Raw genomic sequence first — 19,187 nt, 5'->3', positions numbered from 1 at the left:
GCTTTTGTTGATAATAATCATTAATTTCATTTAGTTTAAATTGCATAATACAGACATTAAGACAACATAATTTAGACAGTTGGTTGACGTGTGCATCAAATGGCACATTAATGCCCACGGAGTCTACAGTAGGTCTATCAATCTGCGCGTGCATAGTTTGGGAGTAGGTGCAAAAAAGTGACTATAGCTCGGCCGAGAGCGTGCTGATCGACTTTGGATTGGTCGCGCCGTGTTCAGGAGACTCAGGCATATAGAAATCTATTGGATCATCTCCTCCATGAGCTCAATGTACTGTAACGCGGAAGTGCAGTGGTCCATTGAACAAGTGAGGCACAGAGACGGAAGTGGACATTTTTCAAAGTAAAAGAAAACAGTGTTTGTGCGACGGAGAAATGCAATTTCAATTGTGACGGAGAGAATATGTCTGGTGGCCATATTCTACTATTATTAGCTATTACTGTATAGCTAACTTGAATAAACAAGTATCTCTCTCTCGCTCAGTAATAGCGAGAGACAACTAGGACAGTTCTAACTTACAACAACAAGTTCAACATATCTCTTCACCTCATCGTTAACCCAGGGTGCCAACACGTTTGTTACAATGGCATCGCATTTTGTTCTGTGCGTTGAATGTGCATTTCCTCTTTTGCGCGACAGAGAAATGCAATTTCAATTGTGACGGAGAGAATATGTCTGGTGGCCATATTATACTGTATAACTAACTTGAATAAACAAGTCTCTCTCTCTCTCTCTCGCTCAGTAATAGTCAGTCTCGCGCCGTGCCAACGTTGACAGTGGCTCGCCTGTTAACAACACAAAGGCATGCATGGTACCATATAATGCAAGGCATTATATGGTAACTCAGTTACGTCTATTCTGCATCGAACATTGTACATATGTCTATACTGAACACTGTGACCTCATTTTCTACTTCTAATTTACATGCTATACTATGTTATTTGATACTATCTTGTCTAGCACAGTCTCTGGAGCGTAACAGTAAGAAGCATTTTGTATGAAAGTATTCTGTACTTCTGTATGACAACTATTAAAGAAACTTGAAACTTGCAGTGATGAGGAAGTCAACAGACAGCCGCCCGTCGACTTTGCGCCTCCTGGTGGCATAAAACAGAACAGCAACCTGGTTTCCTATTTAATTCCCATGCCGTTAGACCACCGTGTGCTCATCACGGCAAAATGGTTAGGAAAACTAATGGCTGCATCTGTATAGCGTTTTTATCCAACGCGCTTTACAATTTGTTCCTCACATTTTTACCCATTCACTCACACATTCACACACCGATGGCAGAGGCAACCATGCAAGGTGCCAACCTGCTAATGGGGAGCAATTAGGGGATAAGTATCTTGCTCAAGGACACTTCGACACGCTACCTGGGAGGAGTGGGAATCAAACCGGGAACCTCCGGATTACCAGACGACTGCTCTACCTCCTGAGCCACTGTCGCTCCAACAATAGTATGACAAGATACTAGGGGTGGACGGTATGGTCTAAAATTTATATCACGGTATAATTTGAAGCATAGACGGTAACGGTATATATCACGGTATCATCGTTTTTGATTAAATTTTTTTTTTAAATTTTATATAATTTTTTTTTTTTATATAAAATATATATATTATATAATTAGACTTGTACTTGTATTATCTGCGAGACATCGCCACCACGCAACAAGCTCCACTGTCTGTGTGTACATTAGTAGCCTCTAGCTACGGCCAGGATTCTCCGGAGCTGCAGCTGGACCTATACTCGAGTAGCCTCGAGCTACGGCCAGGATTCACCGGCGCTGCAGCTGGGCCCTAGTATTGGTATAACGTTAAATCACATTCACAAGCCCTCAGCTCGAATACGCATCGAATCAGTGTTATAAGACATTGATATCAGGAGCTATCTGTAGCCGGATATATAACGTTAATACAACGCCTCAGTGAATTATTTAGTTCAATGGGACATTTCGTTTTGAACGGTGAACTAACTTGTGTTAACGTGAGCTAACGGCTAACGGAGCTATCATACACGTCTACTCTCTACTAGACTTGATGGAGCGTTTGTTGATGTCAGGAGCTATCGGTAGCTGGCCGACTAGATACCGTTCGGTTAGACAATGCCTCATCATGTATTAAACTAAAAGTGAATAGTTGACTGGGTCATTTTGTAACGGTAGCTAAGCTAACGTTAGCTCAGGGAGACGTCCCGTCCCACTAGACTAGTACTAGTAGACCCGTGTTTACATGCGTGCGGGAGGGGCTGGCACGCCCACTGCGCGAAGCCTCCTAAATAACTTTTTCCAGTTCGCACATATCTATTATCTATGACTAATTCTATCTATTTTTAGGGGCAAATGCGAGTGAAATAGTCGCGCTGTGGTTACATGACGTCATTGCTATTTTAGAGCTGCACTACCGGTTACACGGTATAGGCAAAATCCATACCGTAGAGCAAATTCATACCGTTTATACCGTATACCGTTTATACCGTCCACCCCTACAAGATACTATTTAATATCATGACGATTTCTGGGCAAAGTAGCCCCTCTTGGTATTGCACTTTGTTTCCATATTGCACTTTGTTTACTGATGCGTGGGTTAAAGTTGAGTGGGGATAGGAGGAGGGGTTGCTAGCTACTGCTGGAAGGATTATTTACTGGTTTCCAGTAAATCTAGATCATGTACCTGTTTCCAGTAAATCTAGACCAAGTACCTGTTTCCAGTAAATCTAGATAATGTATCCGTTTCCAGTCAATCTAGACCAAGTATCTGTTTCCAGTAAATCTAGATAATGTACTGTATCTGTTTCCAGTCAATCTAGACCAAGTATCTGTTAAGACACTTAACCCCTAATTGCTCTCCATGAGCAGGTTGGCACCTTGCATGGTTGCCTCTGGCATCGGTGTGTGAATGTGAGTGAATGGGTAAAAATGTGAGGAACAAATTGTAAAGCGCTTTAGCCATGTATCTGTTTCCAGTAAATCTAGACCAAGTACCTGTTTCCAATAAATCTAGATCAAGTACCTGTTTCCAATAAATCTAGATCAAGTACCTGTTTCCAGTAAATCTAGACCAAGTACCTGTTTCCAGTAAATCTAGACCAAGTACCTGTTTCCAGTAAATCTAGACCAAGTACCTGTTTCCAGTAAATCTAGACCAAGTACCTGTTTCCAGTAAATCTAGACCAAGTACCTGTTTCCAGTAGGTCTTGATGAGGGTGAAGACGAAGCCTCGGTCCATGACAGACAGCAGGTCATTGAGGAAGAACGCCAGACTGGTGTTTAACCTCTCAACCAGCTCCAGGTCCTGAGAGGGGGTCAGAGGTCAAGGCTCAGATTCAAGGCTCAGATATTGTTCTCAAATCTGTGTGTGTATAATAAACTGTGATGTATCTGTACAACAGAGAAGAAGGTCAGGCTGGTGTTCAGCCTCACCATCAGCTCCAGGGGTCAGGGGTCACATGGACAATGTGATGGACCTCATGGACATAGTCTGACTCACAGGATGATGACAGTGCCTATAGGCCTCATTGGCGCTGACCATTTCCATCAGCAACTTCCTGTTCCACTCACTATTGTTTTTAACCATGTTCACCATCAACAACAAGTCTTCGAGGCAGCAAGTTACACTCTGATGATGCAAACCTTTGACCAACAAACATTTCTCGTTACAGCTCAATGAAATGATGTACAGTAGATGAAACAGCAATACCTTGTCTTACAGGGACTGCTACCTTATCATTGAATTGAGCTGTAATTCACACAACACAAGGATCCAATGTCCCCGATGACATCACTGGTGGCCATATTCAAAGTAATTTACTCTCAATAACTGTCAAACTAAATTAATGAATGAACTGTTTTTAATGTTTTTGGATATGTGTGAGATTATGTGCAAAATAAATCAGCATTTTTTTGGTGAAGTGCTCCTTTAATATGACCATGTGACATTGGAACCACAGTGAAAACCAGTACTGAATGGATCCTTGTCAGCTCAGATGCTGCCAAACTGTTGACCAACTGTCCCAAATCCCAAGGCTTTGACATACAGGTAACTGTTTTCATCCTGGAACGCCAGGATGACCTTCATTTCGAGTCCTGTCGTACCTTCTGGAAGCGTGAGACGACGTCCCCAGCGATGGTGCTGACCAGGGCAGTGATGTCGTCCATGAAGCGCTCTGGGAAACGGTTCTTCCTGGGAGACTCCAGCCGGTCGGCGAAGTACAGATGGTGAATGATGCTCTTGACCTGAAGACATGGACCAGCTCATAGTTAGCCAGTTTAACCTGAGGACAGCTAACAGTTAAACTTCTGTTTAACCTGAGAACAGCTAATCTTTCCAATGATATCCCACATGGTGGTGTGCGAATAAAATATCTAGGTGAAAGGTGACGAGCGAAAACCAGAAGTGAAAAAAAATCCAAATGAATCGAGGAAATGGAGAGCTTTTTTCTTGGCACACGTTTTACCCGGATCTCTCTAGAAGACTCATTTCTGAACTGACTTTTATCAAATTTGGACCTGTACTAAATAAGACTTCAGGCTATGGATTCACAGTGTTTTCCAGCTTATATCTATTTAAAAAGAATTTGGGAATATTGCAACTACTACAGAAAAGCGTGAGTACACAAGTTCAAGTTTAACTCAAGTTCAGCCCTATGTTACTCTATTTCATTAGCACTAAAAGTGATTTTTCTTTATTGTGTAAGAAACTTCAGAATGTTATCTTTCAAAAGAGACCAGGATTATGCATGTGCTATAAACATAATGTATAAAGATAAGCTTTGCAAAAAAAGTATGCAGTCCTCAAGTTATAGGGGAACTGTTTTACAATTTATTTCACTATTTGGGCAATTTTACACAATTCCTGTGAGTCTATGGAACACATCTGTAAGTTTTTTTTTCAAAAAGAGGGAGAGAGAGAGGGAGACTAATTAATTTTGCCGCAGGGGGGCATAATCCCACGGGACAATGCATTGGTAACTTGTTTCAAATGACAATATATACCCCGTGAATATTATTGCACGGATCGGAATACGCGTGGGAGTGTGCGTGTGCGTGTGCGCTATGATATTTTGCAACAGGTTGACGTGACGCAAGTGCAGACAGAGAGAGAGCAGAAAACGAGCGAGCGAGAGAGAGGGAGAGAGAGATAGAGAGGGAGAGAGAGAGAGAGAGAGAGAGAGAGAGGGATACGGAACATTTTACACACACTCCCGACTGCGTGTGTTTCCCCACACACACACAGTCGGGAGTGTGTAAAATGCTCCGTATCCCTCTCTCTCTCTCGCTTGCTCGTCACAGTCTGTGTCCTGACTGCGTGTGTGTGTTTCCCCAGTCGGCACCCGCGCCACGTCAACCCGTTTGAGGAAGTGTCAGTATTTCCACTCGCTCTGTTGTTGAGCGAATGGTTGAGTGTGCGCAACAACCATAGAGGGGGCGTTATTATGCAGATGAGAATTCTTACACGTCAGAGGTACGCGTAAGTTCCAGAATGGTTTAGTTCAGTGGGGGAGAATCTCGTGACATGTAAACTGGATGAATGCGCCAAAATGAGAATTAGAGACATAGACCCCATTGATACAAACCCACATTGCTAGAAAAAATGCTAAACACTGGAAAAGGCCATTTATAAGATAGTTCCCCTTTAAAGTGAAAAAGAAAATGGCCGCTTTTCGGGGCGCATGTTAAGAGGTTAACCTGAGAACAGCTAAGAGTTAGTCTTATGTTTAGCCTGAAGACAGTTAACAATTAGTCTTCTGTTTAACCTGAGGACAGTTAACACAACTCGTCAACTCGTTATAGCCTGCCAAATCGAATTCTGCCAAAGAGTATACTCGTTATTGGATCGTTATTTCTTTTATTCGCTATTTCCATTCATAATTCATCCTGCTGTGCTGTGGAAATGTGTGGCACTCTGTCTGAGATTGCAACGGTCCGATACCGCCACCTGGTGGTATGCGGCCGATGTTGCACTTACTTTCTGAAGGAAGTGTGACTCTGTGCGTCATTGAATGTCTTCCGGGCGGAGTTATCTTGTAACGTGGATCAAGATACACACTCGATTGCATTGATTCGCCTTCGGGACGCCAGAATCATTATGCTTTTGGGGGTTATGGTGTGGGCCAAATGGACATACGATCTAGCAGATGGCAATCAAATAATTGGAATATTCTTTTTGCAGTCCATCGGCCACAGGTAAGAGCAATCTAACGTTAATTTCAGTTTGGTTGTCCATAGCCATCGCTCTGATCAACGTACGCTGTTGTACTAACGAATGCCGTTATTGACAATCAATTAATCATAAACGACCCCCCCCCCTTTCATGCATGCATGATGGAACATAATATACCGATCATATGCATTTAAATTTTTTATTGTAGCGTGTATAGGGACGAAATGTCAATAGATTAAGTATAATATGCGTCGCGGCCTATTACTAGCCTCCCAGGAATTACTCTAAACCACTCTAAAACTATACTTATATTCACCACAGTATAAAACGACAATGTATGGATGGAAAAAATATTCCTTTTTCACATCTTGAACGATAGATACCCGATGTCAAATGGGCCATAGTATTGCATATATAGCTATAATATTTAAATAGTTATAGCCCTGCAAACAAGGTGAGCGACTCCCACCGTTTACAGTGCTGGCGTCAGCTGCTAAGGATGAGGATAATAGCCGGCAGTCAATGTGTTAATAGATAGTCTTCTGTTTAACCTGAGGACAGCTCTTATTTAGCCTTCAGTTTAACCTGAGAACAGCTATTATTACTTTAAATTGTCTATATGATTGTTGTTGTCGTTGTTGTCGTTGTTATTGTTATTATATGGCTGTTTCCTACCATCAGCTCAAAGAAGAACCAGGCCTGTTGGAGAGCTCCTTCTCTCACACTACCACTGCTGACCACCCACTGAAGAGCCAACTCCTCGTGAAACAACTGAGACATAGAGAGAGGGAGACACAGAGAGAGAGAGTGAGAGAGGAAGAGAGACATGGATATTGGAAAAAGAGAGAGAGAGCGAGAGAGAACGAGAGAGAGAGAGAGAGAGAGAGAGAGAGAGAGAGATCACAGTGAGGCACCAGGTTATACACATCTCTATATCTCAATGAACCAAACTGTAATGGAGTAAATCTACACACTATAGAGTATCACCAGATAATATCAGTTTAACCACAGGGGTTCCACAATATGTTCCCTTAACTCATTCCCCGCCAACGATGAGTTCACTCGTTATTGGGCGCCAATCGTTGAACGCCAACAACGAGTATACTCGTTATTTGATCGTTATTTCTTTTATACGATATTTCTATTCATTAAAGGGACATGGACTCGGTGTTAACATGGGGAATCATCCTGAGAATGCCAAAGTGCAATACCGGCCGCATCACGCTAGACGGCGGTATCGAGCACCCTTTGTAACCTTGTATCTTGGCCTGTGGAATGGCCAAATGTCTTGGGTTTAATTTTTCCTTGTCGGGCGAGGCGAACGGTTCTCCCGGTTCCATTGAAGCGTGTCAAATATCCCCGATCCATATGTTGTGGTGGATTATGCCGTGGACCAAATGGACATTGGATTTACCAGATGGCGATCAAATAATTGGAATATTATTTTTGGAATACTCCCGATCACAGGTAAGGACGATTTGACGTAAATTTTAGCTTGATCCCGCAATGCTTTTATACCGATTGGGCTGATAAGCGTTTTTAGTGTTCAATACAAATGCCGTTACTGACAATCAAATAATCAGAAACTACCCCCCCCCCCCATTTCATGAATTCATGATGGAACATAATACCTATGATATAGATTTGATTTCGGAATAATAGCGTGTACAGGCAAGAAACGGCAACGTCTAGAGTGGAATTGACGTATACGGCTATAACTCAGCATTTCGGGAGTTACCCTAGACCGCACTAAAACCATACTTATATTCACCACGTTATAACACGTGAACGTATGGATGGAAAAATTTATTCTTTTTCACATATTAAACGATAGATAGGTGATGTCAAATGGGCCATAGTATTGTATCCATAGCTATAATATAGAATATAGTTATAGCTCTACAAACAAGGTGATGCAGTCCTATCTTTTAAAGCGTGGCAGTGCTAGAGCGGGGCCCCGTCTAATTCCCGGCAGTAAATGAGTTAAGAATCCCACTATGACTGAGTGATGAGTGAGTGAGTGAGTGAGTGAGTGAGTGAGTCACATTGCTGATCTATGAGGTGCTTTGCATATATAAATATGTACTAATAGGCCTCTTCCATTCATGCAACATGATTTGATTATTACCATTTGTTTTCATAATCTGTCATGTTCAGGAATTTCAGAAAGCTGCAGATACAGTAGGGCTGTCACATTATATTCGAATATCGAATACAATTTTTAATTTACATAAAAACACCAGATTCGAACATGAACGGAGAAATTCGAATTTGAAAAAAAAGAAAACTGTCTTATCTTGTGAAGTTATGATACACAATATTGGCGATGAGGATTATATAATATGCTAATACGAGGGACAACGGATTTTTCGGACTCTCGGAAATGCACATAATTATGGGGATTGTATCACGCTGCTGTCTGGAGTCTGGACATTTATCTGTTCCACAGAACGTGATGCTCCGGCGGATTGTTTTTCATCAACGACGGCAGCAGGCGAGTGAGTCGGTCCACCATTAAGTAGCTGACCTACACGTATTCCAAATAATTACTGGTCATGTTTATTTTTAGTCGTGCCATTTTAAAGACCTTTTTTGGCGCTGAAATTCGCATTTGAATTCGAACTCCTCTACAATTCTGCAACGAATATCGAATTCGATTTTTTGTTAAAGTGACAACCCTACGAGACGGGTGGTCATTTTGGAACCCCTGATGATTATTGAAAAAGAATGAACTGCTTATCATAACAGTACTTTAATATACACTACATGGTCCAGAGGAGGCGCTGTGGCTGCCAACCCTGAAACATGAGTTTGGATTAAAAGACAAACAACAAAATAAAACAGCTGTTTAAGGTGCTACAGAGCAGTTAGTACAGCAACAACATAATAAAACAGCTGTCCAAGGTGCTACAGAGCAGTTAGTACAGAAACAACATAATAAAACAGCTGTCCAAGGTGCTACAGAGCAGTTAGTACAGCAACAACATAATAAAACAGCTGTCCAAGGTGCTACAGAGCAGTTAGTACAGAAACAACATAATAAAACAGCTGTCCAAGGTGCTACAGAGCAGTTAGTACAGAAACAACATAATAAAAACAGCTAAATAAAAGATCCAGTCGTAATGGACATTCAAAAGACAAGGAACATCGACACTGAGACACCCAATAACAAGACTCTACAAACCACCAGATACAACACCGACCAATCAAGAGGCACACATCCACAGACAGACAGACAGACGAGGAGGCGAATAGGAGGAGGGGAGAGGAGATGAGAGGGGGGTGAGGGCTGGGTTGGCTCCTCCCCCTGTGTGCGAGAGGCTTTCTACCTTTTTGGTGGGCAACCGTCCTGTTAAAGTTTGCAAGAAGCTGGCGCTCTCAGTGTGGGAGGACATGCGGTGACCACTGCGCTCCAGGACCTGATGAAGGTGATGAACATGATGAACATGATGACAAGGTTAGTGAGGACAACAGGAGCACACACACACACAGGGTTGAGGTCTGTAGTCTCACAAACACACACAAACACACAGACAGACAGACAGACAGACAGACAGACAGACAGACAGACAGACAGACAGACAGACAGACAGACAGACAGACAGACAGACAGACACACACACACAGGGTTGAGGTCTGTAGTCTCACAAACAAACACAAATACAAACACACCCACACAGACAGACAGTTTATAGTGGTGTTCTCACGACTAACATCTAGCAGTACGTTCAGATACAGCAGGAAGTGGCATTGGGAGGAGAAGGACAGCAGACAGTGGAAAGACGTGGACGGAGGACAACGGGTTGAAAGCGTCTCAACGTCAGTGACTTGCCAGGTGTGACGGAACAAAGACACTGAATATCAGACAGAATGCCATGAATGCTCCCGCGGTGGAACCGGACTAGCAGATACATACTCTGCATTTTAGAGTATTTACCAGGAAACACGCTTTCATTGAGTGAAGTGGATATCATCAGATAGTTAGCACATAGTTTCCAGGTGATGCGTGAAATCACTGTGCTCAGGCAGCAGTGGTTCGTCAAATCTATATATTTTTTTGTATCTGCTTAGATGACGAAAATGTCTAATTTCTCCACGTGGTAAATACACAGGTCACAATACAGGAACGTTTTGGAGTGTATTTCGTGACTGTTGGGAACTAGGCTAGCTGGACTAACCTACTTCCAGTGATTGATGCTAAGCTAGGCTAACGGTGTGGGTCTTCCTACTCCTACTACTGCATGCACAGAGAAGAAAAGGGTATCTGCCTGTCTAACTCCGGGGTAGATAATTAGATATGTGTGTAACGTTACTCCACAACGTATGCCGTTGGTGACGATCAAAGCATCAAACCCCCCCCCCCCCCCTGTTTCATGCATTCATGATGAAATATAATACCTATGATATAGATTTGATTTGGGAATAATAACAGTGTACAGGCAAGAAACGACAACATTTATAGTAGAATTGGCATTTTCACATATTGAACGACAGATAGGTGATGTCAAATGGGCCATAGTATTGTATCCATAGCTATAATATAGAATATAGTTATAGCTCTACAAACAAGATGACGCACTCCTATCTTTTAAAGCGTGGCAGTGTTAGAACGGGGGCCCGTCTAATCCCCGGTGGTCAATGAGTTAAGTGTGGAATAAAACGATTGCATTTTTTTATTAATACATTTTTCATTTAAAAAAATTTGGCGGGTCCAAAATGAATGTTGTTGTTGTCTACATGTTGCAGGCATGTATCCCCTCCCTACTTCTCCCACATGGAATGCACCCAATTGGATAAATGACACGCCGGTGCTCTAGTGCGACACCTAGTGGCTGAATGTTATCCATAGCACCTTTAATGCTAAATCTGCTGGGGCAGCATAACGCCTCACTGAGCAACAGTATAAATCTGTGTATATCTTCTGGTACATTTGACTGTATATTACTGTATATTTTTTGTACTGTATATTTTAGAATGTATATACATATTTCAGAATGTATATCTTGTGTATTCGTATTCTTATTCTTGTTCTTATTTTATATTTTTGACTACCTAAATGTTTATTGTGAGAGATCTGTGGTGCTGAATTTCCCTCCGGATCAATAAAGTACTTCTATTCTATTCTATCTAATAGTGAAAAGAAAACACATGGCACACAAAGTACAATGCAAGTTCAAATGAGCTTGGCTAAGAGGAGTGCTTCCACTTGAATGCCGCGTGAATACTTTCCCTAAGGTGGTTGTCCTTCCGCGTTCGGTTTGCGCGATCTGATTGGCCACTGACGTTTCTGGTCATGTGACATGTGTGCCAATCGTGTGATGGCAAGTTCTGCGCCAATTTCCGGGTCTAACAGCCTACAAACTACCTAACGCCTAGTTTATCACTGGTTAAGCTTAGGCGACTCTTTTGAAGTTGGTTAAGGTTAGAGTTTGGAATCAGGGCTGGCGTTCTATCGCCCTGCTCTAAGACAAACTCTAACCTTAACCAACTTCGAAAGAGTGCCTAAGCTTAACCGGCTAAAGAACTTGCCGTCACACAATTGGCCGAACATGTCACATGACCAGAAACGTCAGTGGCCAATCAGATCGCACAAACCGACAACCCCCGTAGGGAAAGTATTCACGCCTTGTGGCCACTAGGAGGACACTGAGTGAGAGACGGAGACACTGAGCAGAGAGGGGTGGGGGCATCTATACTTTCCGTAGCCGCATTTCTGGCAGACGTTCTCTGAATGGCCGACGGCAGTTTCTACACTGGTTAGGCTTAGGCACTCTTCGAAGTTGGTTAAGGTTAGAGTTTGTCTTAGAGCGTGACGGCAAGTTCTTTCGACGGTTAAGCTTAGGCACTCTTTCGAAGTTGGTTAACACGTTGATTGCCTAAGGTTAAATTCATGATATACCATCCCTTGCCAGCTCTATTTGTCTATGGAGAAGTTCCCCTTCTTTGCAGGGCTATAACTTTTTAAATTCTATTGCTAGATTGCCATTATTAGGGCCCATTCAAGGTCCTATATGTATTGTTCATTGTGTAGCAACGTTAAACTTTTTCATTCACATATTCATAGTAAAATATGGTCTAAAGTATAAGTATGTTTTCATCTCTTTCTGCAGCTTTCTCCAGAACGTGATTTATAGCCCCAAATGCATTATATTGATGATGAAATACAGTTTGGTAGGAATCTGTGCAAGATCAAAAATTTCAATTGGACGTACTTCTAGAAGTTTCTACGTATCATCTGATGATGACCGGATGGGCGGGGGATTGTTTATAATTCCGTGGGCAGCGTTATATCATTCATCTAGTGTGGGTGATATGATCATCAGAGCAGTTTATATCGAACACGTTAAAAAATAACACTGAATCTTACCGTATCTTCCTCGCGCCGTTGGACAATGAGCGTGGAACTGAAATATTCCTATTATGGGATGTAGAAATACGCGATCTATTTACAGGTTGTATAATAGTATACGTCCAAATCATGTTGTTTATCGAGTTATTGGCAACGGATCGCTATGTATTGTGTCGAGATCGAGTCCCGGGACCTATAGAGAGTGCCCGGAAGTAATATGGACGATCAGCACTTCATCCACATGACTTCCTGTTTGGCGCTTCTGCCGATCGGCCACCAGATGGCGCTCTTGAACCGCTAGAGAATTGAGAGGAGCTCAGAACTGTGTGTGAAGGCTGCAGAGGGGAAATATCATTCCGATCACAGATTTTTGAAATATTGATATTAAAGACGAGTTACGGCGTCCTCTGCAACTTGAGCATGGCGGGGAAGGACGCCTAAACACGTTTTCGGCACTTAAAGTGTTAAGGTTAGAGTTTGTCTTAGAGCATGGCGATAGAACGCCAGGTAGTTTGCAGGCTGTTCGACGCGGAAATGGGCAAAGACACAGCTCGTCACGCTATTGGGCAAACATGTCAGTGGCCAATCAGAGAGCGTCAGTCAGTGCCAATCAGAGAACGTCTGCCAGAAATGCGGCTACGGAAAGTATAGACGCGGGGTGGGGCTGTAGCCCCTTGGCTCTCCCCAAGGTGCCAGATTTAGGCTAATTTAGGCTATTGTCTTGGGACAATCAAAAGAGACTCCTCCATTTACATTCAAGTTTACATTTAGCAGATGCTTTTATCCAAAGCGACTTACAAGTTCTGTACGACAAGTCAGCAGGAAGGGTACAACCAGAGGAAGCTCCACAAATCATGTAAAACCCAGATTCGGCTCAAACAAGGGACTAAACACGTTTCGCAATTATGCCACATCAATGTGGAACGCCCTACCCAAAGCTGTAAAGGAATGTGAATCGCTACCCACTTTCAAAAACACTCTCAAAGAACACCTACGAGAGACTGCAATTCGAAACTGGTCCCTACAAATGTCCTAACCCAGTTGTACAGTAAAGACCAAGTATGGCTTTGTCAGTATTCCAATGCACAGTGCCCCCCCCCCCCCACCCCACCTAACCAACCTCCTCCAATGTACAGTTTCTATGTCAAATGTATGTCAGTATTCCAATGTACAGTGTACAGTGTCCCCCCCCCCCTACCCAACTCCCCCCACCCCCCCCCCACCTCCAATGCACAGCCCCACCCAACCACCCCCCACCTATCCAACCTCCTCCAATGTACAGTTTCTATGTCAAATGTATATACACAATTTTTTCTGGATTTTTTTAGTATCACAAACAGTACTGTATTTGCAAATCTGGTATGTCATAAATGTATAGATGTAGCAGTACTGTCTATCTGTATGTCGTGTGTGTCATATATGTTATGATGAATTGAAAATGGGGGACCCTGATGTAAACAAGATGAAAGTCTTTCTCTGGTCTGCATCCCCTTAACAATTGTATGTATTGAGCTGTACTGTACTGTACCCATTCTGCAATCTGTTAATAAACTTTTCAATCAATCAATCAATCAACTCTTACAGCTGAGTAACAATATTCATCAGTGTTGAAACGTGGGTGCTGCAGTGTTGAGTGCATAGTAGTAAATACATTAGTATAGTAGTTCGAGTACATGATAGTATAAGACAGTAAGAAGGTTAGTCTTTAAAAAAAAATTATTTATCATTTCAGATATTGATTGAAGACGTGTGTTTTTATCGACGGCGAAAGATTGATCATGTTTCGGCTGTCCTAACTGTGGTGGGAAGTTTGTTCCACTATTGTGGAGCGAGGACCGAGAATAGGCGGCTTCTCTTGAAGACCCTCCCGGAGCTGGGACAGGAGTGGGTCTGAGGCGGGTCCTCCACAATCTGTAGCCTATAGGTATTGAAGAGGTTACTTTTGTAAATGTCAACAGCGATACTGTTGAGCCCGAATGCCGTCTTCACGCCAGCATGCCTCTTCACGTCGTCTCTAAACATACTTTAAAGGTAGAATCTGTAACGTCGTCAAACAGCGACCTCTAGGCAAAAGATGACAGCGCGTTACTGTGCTTTGTTTACTGTTTTTTGTCATCATTACACTTTTGATGAGAAATTCATTGGTTTACACTCATTTACAAAACCATCCTTGGTCTGACCACTCCTAATTTGATACACTTGTTAAAATTGTCATGTCATCCTTGTAACACCAGAGCTGCTCACCATTATCTCTATAACACCAGAGCTGCTCACCATATCTCTATAACACCAGAGCTGCTCACCATATCTCTATAACACCAGAGCTGCTCACCATATCTCTATAACACCAGAGCTGCTCACCATATCTCTATAACACCAGAGCTGCTCACCATATCTCTATAACACCAGAGCTGCTCACCATATCTCTATAACACCAGAGCTGCTCACCATATCTCTATAACACCAGAGCTGCTCACCATATCTCTATAACACCAGAGCTGCTCACCATATCTCTATAACACCAGAGCTGCTCACCATATCTCTATAACACCAGAGCTGCTCACCATATCTCTATAACACCAGAGCTGCTCACCATATCTCTATAACACCAGAGCTGCTCACCATATCTCTATAACACCAGAGCTGCTCACCATATCTCTATAACACCAGAGCTGCTCACCATATCTCTATAACACCAGAGCTGCTCACCATATCTCTATAACACCAGAGCTGCTCACCATATCTCTATAACACCAGAGCTGCTCACCATATCTCTATAACACCAGAGCTGCTCACCATATCTCGCTAGATGTTCCCCGTGTTAACACTTCCTTTGGTCAACCCTCCTTCCAATTTGCTCCCAGCAGTTGGAACGAGATGCAAAAGACTTGGACAAAGAAAATGGACAAATTGATGATCAATTGATCCCACTCACTACTTTTAAAGGACTCCATCGCAGTTGTTTAGACACACCTGCAGCTGTCACCCAGCCTCATTTGACTTGGCCTCATATGCCCCTTTGTCCTTTTATTTGGTTGTTTGTTTGTTTTAATGATTTTCCTTACTTCTGTGAGTCTGTCTCTTTTCTATTTATTTAGTTTTTTTGCCCGGTTACCTTGGAGAGGCCCTTTGTCCTCTTGTCAGGCCGTCATTGAAAATAATAATTTGTTCTTAATTTACCTGCCTGGTTAAATAAAGGTTAAATAAATAGTTTCATGTGTGGGTTAGATTTCAGTAGAGATATAGGGGGGGGGGGGGTACTACTGCTGGCCTCACCTCAGACTCTGTTAAGAGAGGTCTGGAGATAGAGGGGGGGGGGGGGGGTTATTACTGCTGGCCTCACCTCAGGCTGTTTTAAGAGAGGTCTGGAGATAGAGGGGGGGGGGGGGGGTATTACTGCTGGCCTCACCTCAGGCTGTTTTAAGAGAGGTCTGGAGATAGAGGGGGGGGGGGGGGGGTTATTACTGCTGGCCTCACCTCAGGCTGTTTTAAGAGAGGTCTGGAGATAGAGGGGGGGGGGGGGGGGTTATTACTGCTGGCCTCACCTCAGGCTGTTTTAAGAGAGGTCTGGAGATAGAGGGGGGGTTACTACTGCTGGCCTCACCTCAGGCTGTTTTAAGAGAGGTCTGGAGATAGAGGGGGGGTTACTACTGCTGGCCTCACCTCAGGCTGTTTTAAGAGAGGTCTGGAGATATCCACAGTGTAATAAGTTACTAGAAACCACACGTCAGACCAAAACAAAAAAGAGTAAACAAAGCACAACACCTCGAGGTCGCTGTTTGACGACGTTACAGATTCTACCTGAGGCCTGACAGAGTGACTGGATTCTACCTGAGGCCTGACAGAGTGACTGGATTCTACCTCTGACCCTTGCTCAGGTCTTGCTCGAAAAAGAGATATTTGATCTCAAGTGACTACCTGGTAAAATAAAGGTTAAATAAAAATAAAAAAAAATAATGCCTGTTCTTTTTCTTTCTTTGCCAGGTGCCGCCCATCCCTACACTGAAGAGTGCTGATTGCCTGATGAGTGGCAGCTGATGGCAAGGGACGGGTGGATAAAGCCTGACAGCACACACACACCTGGGCGCCTCATTGTGTTACTTGTCACTGCCTAGAGTGGAGTGTTGGAGGTCGCCTTTGATTAGACCTATCTCAAACCCTGCCCCTTTTCTTGATCCTCCAATCACAGCTGTCGCTTACCTCGATCAAACTTTGTTTGTACGAGGAAGTCCGAGGTAAGAGACAGCTGTGATTGGAGGATCAAGAAAAGAGGGCAGGGTTTGAGATAGGTCCGGTGTGGAATTATTATCATACTGCCCTTTGTTTCCACTGTTGTGTGGGATTGACTGTGTTCTCATGTTCACACTACTTACCTGGTAGGCATTGTGTCTGTGTTGGTGTTGCTACCAGATAAGTGAGTATATATATATATATATATATATATATATATATATATATATATATATATATATATATATATATATATATATATATATATATATATATATATATATTGTGGCCTCTGTGCCACTTGCCACCCGTGTGGAATTTGTTAAATATATATATATATATATCTGTATTGGGCCTTTTTGCCACCCCTGTGTGGAACTATATTGTGTTGTGCACGTTGTGTACATTTGCTGGGTGATTCCCAGACTGCCAACCACATGGCTTGTGGTTGTGTCCTGTGACACTAGGTCACTAGGGCTTGTGTTTAGCTTATTGTATTTTCCTTGTTTGTTCTCCCCTTACCCTTTTCCCTGTTGGTCTTATTATATATCCCTGTTTTGTTTCCCTTCCTTGTGGCATATTGCTGTGGGTTTCAATCCCCACTATATAATAAATATCATTTAACTTTTTGGAAAACGCATCTGTTTGTTTATTACCTGCCGGGACCTGTGCTTAAAGGGGAACTCCAACATTTTGGGAAATTAGCTTATTTAACATCTTCCCTGGAGTTAGACAAGAAGATACATACCTTTTTTGTCTCTGTGCGTGCATTTTAGCTTTGGGAATAGACGCTCCGTTAGCATAGCTTAGCTTCATCACTGGAAGTGAGGCAGGACAGTAGCCTTACAGTGCCTTACAGTGTATTGCAAGGTCTGACATTGACCAAACTTGATATGCATGACCTTGGTGGGCTCTAGGTCAACTCCTGAAAAGGGGGTCAATGTCAGACTTTGCAATCAAAAGTTAGGGGGCGCACTGAAATTATGGCAAGGGTTATTAGGGTTACTTCCAGTGATGAAGCTAAGCTATGCTAACGGAGCGTCTATTCCCAAAGCTAAAATGCATGCACAGAGACAAAAAAGGTATGTATCTTCTTGTCTAACTCCAGGGAAGATGTTAAATAAGCTAATTTCCCAAAATGTTGGAGTTCCCCTTTAAGGCACTCACTGGACGGGCTGGTTTCATGTACAGCCCGCTCCAGGTATATTTATATGGTCATCAGACCTTGATACAGGACACATACCCACAAGTAAATTATATTAATTAACTTTGGCATGCATCAAATGTACCTCTACAAAAAAACTCTTGAAATGTTTACAGTGATACGTGATTTGTTGAACCATTTGTTTGCATTTTTCGAATTCATCAGATTGAACAACAGACCTAACTGGAAGATGTTATTGGCTGATGTCACGATGACAACGCAAAGACACAACGACAAGACGTGATGTTATCACATGAAGAAAAACACAGTGAAGCAGACACACACACATAGAGAGAAACACACAAACACATACATACACTCAGACAAACACACACACAAATAGACAGACACACAAGTACACACATAAAGTACATACACACAGAGGCAAAAAGGCAGACAAAGCACACCTGTATACTGACCGACACAAAAACACACAAGAAACATGCTCCAGCCACAGGATGGTGTGATATTAGGAGGAAGCAGGATGTTAGGAGGAGGTGGAGAGGAGGTGGAGGAGGTGAAGAGGAGGGAGAGAAAAGGATGAATAACACTTCTATCCCCAGGCCATCAGGCTGCTAAACGAACAATGAATGAACACTACACAACAACAACCACCAAACGCACATAGCACACACATCCACACGCACACACTCACTTTAAACAAACACACTGTAGCACCCACTCCACACACTTATAGCACACACCCACTTTAAACAAACACACTGTAGCACCCACTCCCCACACTTTATATTTATGGATGAAGGATTGCACTACAACTCGTACACCTTACTGTAAATTGTACCTAAAATTGTACCTCATCCCATTTCTGCTTTGCACTAGATAGTACTGTACATTAGTACACTGCATAGTATTGTGTATTGTATATTATATGGTAACTCAGAACATTGTACATATGTCTATACCGAACACTGTGACCTCATTTTCTTCTTCTAAATTCATGCTATATTATGTTATTATGTTATTTGATACTATCTTGTCTAGCACAGTCTCTGGAGCGTAACAGTAAGAAGCATTTTGTATGAAAGTATTCTGTACTTCTGTATGACAACTATTAAAGAACTTGAACTTGATGCGTGATGAAAACCTCGCCTACCATCTGAGTTATGTTTTTTCTCTCTACTTTGATAGTTAATGTGGTGCTTTATGTGCAGAACAAACAACTGGGCCTGGGAAGGGAAGGGCTTTCTGGAAGAAAGCTACCAG

General features: G+C 42.6%; 1 protein-coding gene across 4 annotated transcripts in view; it reads right to left on the bottom strand.

The window, feature by feature from the left end:
• dock7 (dedicator of cytokinesis 7) overlaps nucleotides 1-19,187 on the bottom strand; it is a 303,680-nt gene that overhangs the window by 123,355 nt on the left and 161,138 nt on the right. For all 4 annotated transcript variants that reach the window (XM_084309449.1, XM_084309450.1, XM_084309451.1 and 1 more), the window contains exons 23-26: nucleotides 9,510-9,599; nucleotides 6,856-6,951; nucleotides 4,113-4,253; nucleotides 3,199-3,312 (exon numbers count right to left, since the gene is read on the bottom strand). In XM_084309449.1, coding sequence (XP_084165575.1) covers nucleotides 3,199-3,312; nucleotides 4,113-4,253; nucleotides 6,856-6,951; nucleotides 9,510-9,599 — 441 coding nt within the window. The remainder of the gene's footprint in view (nucleotides 1-3,198; nucleotides 3,313-4,112; nucleotides 4,254-6,855; nucleotides 6,952-9,509; nucleotides 9,600-19,187) is intronic.

This window comes from Notolepis coatsorum, assembly GCF_963971535.1.
Source record: "Notolepis coatsorum genome assembly, chromosome: 3".
NCBI lineage: Eukaryota > Metazoa > Chordata > Actinopteri > Aulopiformes > Paralepididae > Notolepis > Notolepis coatsorum.
Note: the sequence above shows the minus strand (reverse complement) of the source record. Positions and strands in the feature narration are given on the sequence as shown.